This window comes from Arthrobotrys flagrans (assembly GCF_004000055.1).
Source record: "Arthrobotrys flagrans strain CBS H-5679 chromosome Unknown unitig_8, whole genome shotgun sequence".
NCBI lineage: Eukaryota > Fungi > Ascomycota > Orbiliomycetes > Orbiliales > Orbiliaceae > Arthrobotrys > Arthrobotrys flagrans.
The window spans coordinates 7,039-10,654 of NW_027137553.1; the positions used below are offsets into that span (position 1 = coordinate 7,039).

Sequence of the window (3,616 nt, forward strand, 5' to 3'; positions counted from 1 at the left end):
CCTGTCTGTTTATCTATTTGTTTGTTTACCTATCTATCTGTCTGTCCATCTCTCTATTTGTCCACCTGTCTGTCTATTTGTCCACCTGTCCACCTGTCCGTCCGTCCGTCCGTCCGTCCGTCTGTCTGTCTGTCTGTCTTTCCGTTTGTTTGTCCGTCTGTCCGTCCGTCTGTCCGTCTGTCTGTCAGTCTGTCTGTCAGTCTGTCATCTGTCTACCTGTATCTGTTTGTACGTTTGCTTACCTGTCTGTCTATCTACCTGTCTGTCTACTTGTCTGTCTGTTTGTCAATCTGTTAGTTCATCTGTCTGCTTACCCGTCTGTCTGTCTGTCTGTCCATTTGTCTGTTTACCTGTCTGTCTATCCATCTGTCTATTTGTCCACCTGTCTGTCTATTTGTCCACCTGTCTGTCTATTTGTCCACCTGTCCACCTGTCCGTCCGTCCGTCCGTCCGTCCGTCTGTCTGTCTGTCTGTCTGTCTGTCTGTCTTTCCGTTTGTCTGTCTGTCTTTCCGTTTGTCTGTCTTTCCGTCTGTTTGTCTGTCTTTCCGTCTGTCTTTCCGTCTGTCTGTCTGTCCTTCCGTCTGTCTGTCTGTCGTCTGTTTGTCCGTCTGTTTGTCCACCTGTTTGTCCACCTCGCAACACGCCCAACACAAATGTTTTTTTGTGATGTTTGACAAGCGCGCTCGACCAATCAAAAAATTGGAACCAGGCCTGGTTCCAATTTCCAAAGTCTTGGGGTGTTTGTCACCGTTAAACCTTCCCGATCGGGGACCGAACCGCCCTTTCGACCAATCAGAAAATTGGTATCAGGCCTGGTACCGAATAAACCTACCGGTTAGGGAAGCGGACCACATCGGGAAGAGGACCAACAAATTTTCATTTTTAAAAATTAATTATAAATTAAATATTACATAAAAAAATTTGAAAAAATTAAACAAGAAAGAAATTACTAGAACGAATAACATATTAAATTTTCAGAAATTTTCATGTAATATTCGAATTAATATTAATTTTTAAACCTCAAAACTGGGCGTTTTTATGAAATGTGTTGTTTACCACATCTTAGCGCCGCGCTGCAATTTAACCTAACCTTTTATCACTACTATCACCACCACCACTGCTATTCTTCTACATAATTATTATCCTCTGTACTATCTTCTATATTATCCTCTGCATTACCCTCTGCACTGTCTTCTGCACTATCCTCTGCACTACCCTCCCCAGCGTCCTCCCCAGCACCCTTTCGAGGGCGACCTCGAGGACGCCCAGTTCCACCACGGCCCCTACCACACCCTCTACCACGGCCTCTACCACGGCCACTACCACTACCACGGGGACGACCACGGCCTTTTCTAGGCTCCATGCTATTAGGTTCTGCACCCCTGGCATCCAATTCAATAGCCTTGTTCTGCCACAGCTCACTAATCTCCTGATCATTTAGAACACGGGCACCAGTAAGCCTCGGTTTACCACGTCTAATTTGTGAGGCTTTCTTGTTGGCAGCACGTAATTGGGTATTAGCCTCTTGTAATATAATAGTTTCACTTATGGCTCTCTCTGTCGCTCTGCCCAATTGGTGAATACTATTAATGGTTGGTGAACTAAGTAGGTGGCCAGATCGTGTAAGAATTTCGATAACGGCTTTGTGAACGGCTTGAGGGCGTGCTGGTGTTTCTGTGACTGAGTTCAGAATTTCGGTTTGAGCAGCCTCATTATATTGTAATTTAGATAGAACCTTCTCTGGATTGTATGGTACTAATCCCGCTTCTCGCCATGCTGCCTTGATTAGATCCTCCGAAACAGTGTTCTCTCTGGCCTCTGTTAATAGCTTGATGAATAGCTGCTTGTCGATTCCAGTGATGTTATTGCGCAAAGCATTATCCGCAGTATTGCTGTATTGTTTACTATACACTGCATTGAATCCAACATCTAATGGTTGCAGACGATGTATACTATGCGTTGGTAAACACAAAGCAATGATATTTTTCTGAATACAATAGCTAATGAACTCTGCGCTAATATGACTGTCGTGACTATTTAATAGCAGCATGCGCGTGTGGTTGTCGGAAGTCTTTGTCTTTGATTCGAATATCCGTTTTAGTTATTGAACGCCCAAGTCTCTGTCCGTCCACTTATTGGGTGAGGTTGCGAATAACCAGTCCTTTGTCGATTAATTAATATTGTTGGTATACCAGTTGAATTGATGATAGGTGCCTTTGAAAATAACGAATGGAGGAAGAATAACATCGCGCGCGTTAATGTATTTGATAATAGTAACTAATTCGCGATTACTATATTGTTTTAAGAATTGACTTTTAGATTTTGATGGAATTACTATTTTTGACGATTGAACAGTATCTATAATAAATTCTTTTTTATCTATGTTATATAATGTATTTTCTGTAATATTATACTTCTGTTTGGTTTCCATAAATAGTTGATAGAATTTGTTAATAGAAGCTGGATTATCAATTTTTGTTCAAGTATTATCTAATGCACGTGAGTAAGTAGAACGTAGTTTTGTATGTTGTTGCATAAATCTTCTTATCTAATATTTTTTAAGATCTTGACTAGTAAGTTTAGTAGCTATATTGCGTACTATATCCAATCGCGGAGGGAATTTTTAGCTATATAATCGGATGACTTAATGTACTAATATCTTTTTATTCTTTATTATTATTGTTATTTATTGTTGATGTGCTTTAGTTTGATTACTATTTCTACTATTAACCCTTCCTCTTAATGTTGTATATGGTATGTTATGTGCGTGTGTTGATGCGTATATAGATGTAAAGTCTCTTTTTTTGTATGCGCGTATTGTTATTCGTATGTTATTTTCAAAGATTGCCTGATTAATTCGGTAGGACGTGTGCCGGGTAGGCCGGTGATAATTTTGAGATCATCGCGCTATGCTGGTGATACTAATAGTGCTAGTGATGCTGATATCGTAATAGTCATATTATGTCATATCGTGTCGTGTCGTGTTAGTTGTATCGGTGGTTAAATTACAGCGCGGCGCTAAGATGTGATAAACAACACATTTCATAAAAACGCCCAGTTTTGAGGTTTAAAAATTAATATTAATTCGAATATTACATGAAAATTTCTGAAAATTTAATATGTTATTCGTTTTAGTAATTTCTTTCTTGTTTAATTTTTTCAAATTTTTTTATGTAATATTTAATTTATAATTAATTTTTAAAAATGAAAATTTGTTGGTCCTCTTCCCGATGTGGTCCGCTTCCCGATAGAAATCGTTATATTATTTTATTTTATTCTAATTTTATCCCTATTCTATTTTATTTTAATTTTACTTTTATTTTCATTCTAATTTAATTCTAACTTTATTCTATTTTATTCTATATTAATTCCAATTCCAACTTTATTTTAATTTTAATCTTAATTTTATTTCTATTTTATTTTAATTCCATCTTTATTTTATTTTTAATTTAATTTTAATTTATTCTATTTTAATTCCAATTCCAATTTTATTTTTATTTTAATTCCAATTTTATTTTTATTTTAATTCCAATTTTATTTTTATTTTTATTTTAATTTATTTTAATTTTAATTTCATTTTCTTTCATTTCATTTCAATTTTAATTTTATTTTAAC

The 3,616-nt window shown here is 36.6% G+C and overlaps 1 protein-coding gene across 1 annotated transcript; it reads right to left on the minus strand.

Annotated features, from left to right (window-relative positions):
• Nucleotides 1-1,121: 1,121 nt before the first annotated feature.
• Nucleotides 1,122-2,051, minus strand: DFL_006528 (uncharacterized protein; the record flags this gene model as incomplete). Its single annotated transcript, XM_067635972.1, has 1 exon — nucleotides 1,122-2,051. One exon carries the CDS (start codon nucleotides 2,049-2,051, stop codon nucleotides 1,122-1,124), a length of 930 nt encoding a protein of 309 aa, XP_067487636.1.
• Between the last annotated feature and the right edge of the window lie 1,565 nt (nucleotides 2,052-3,616).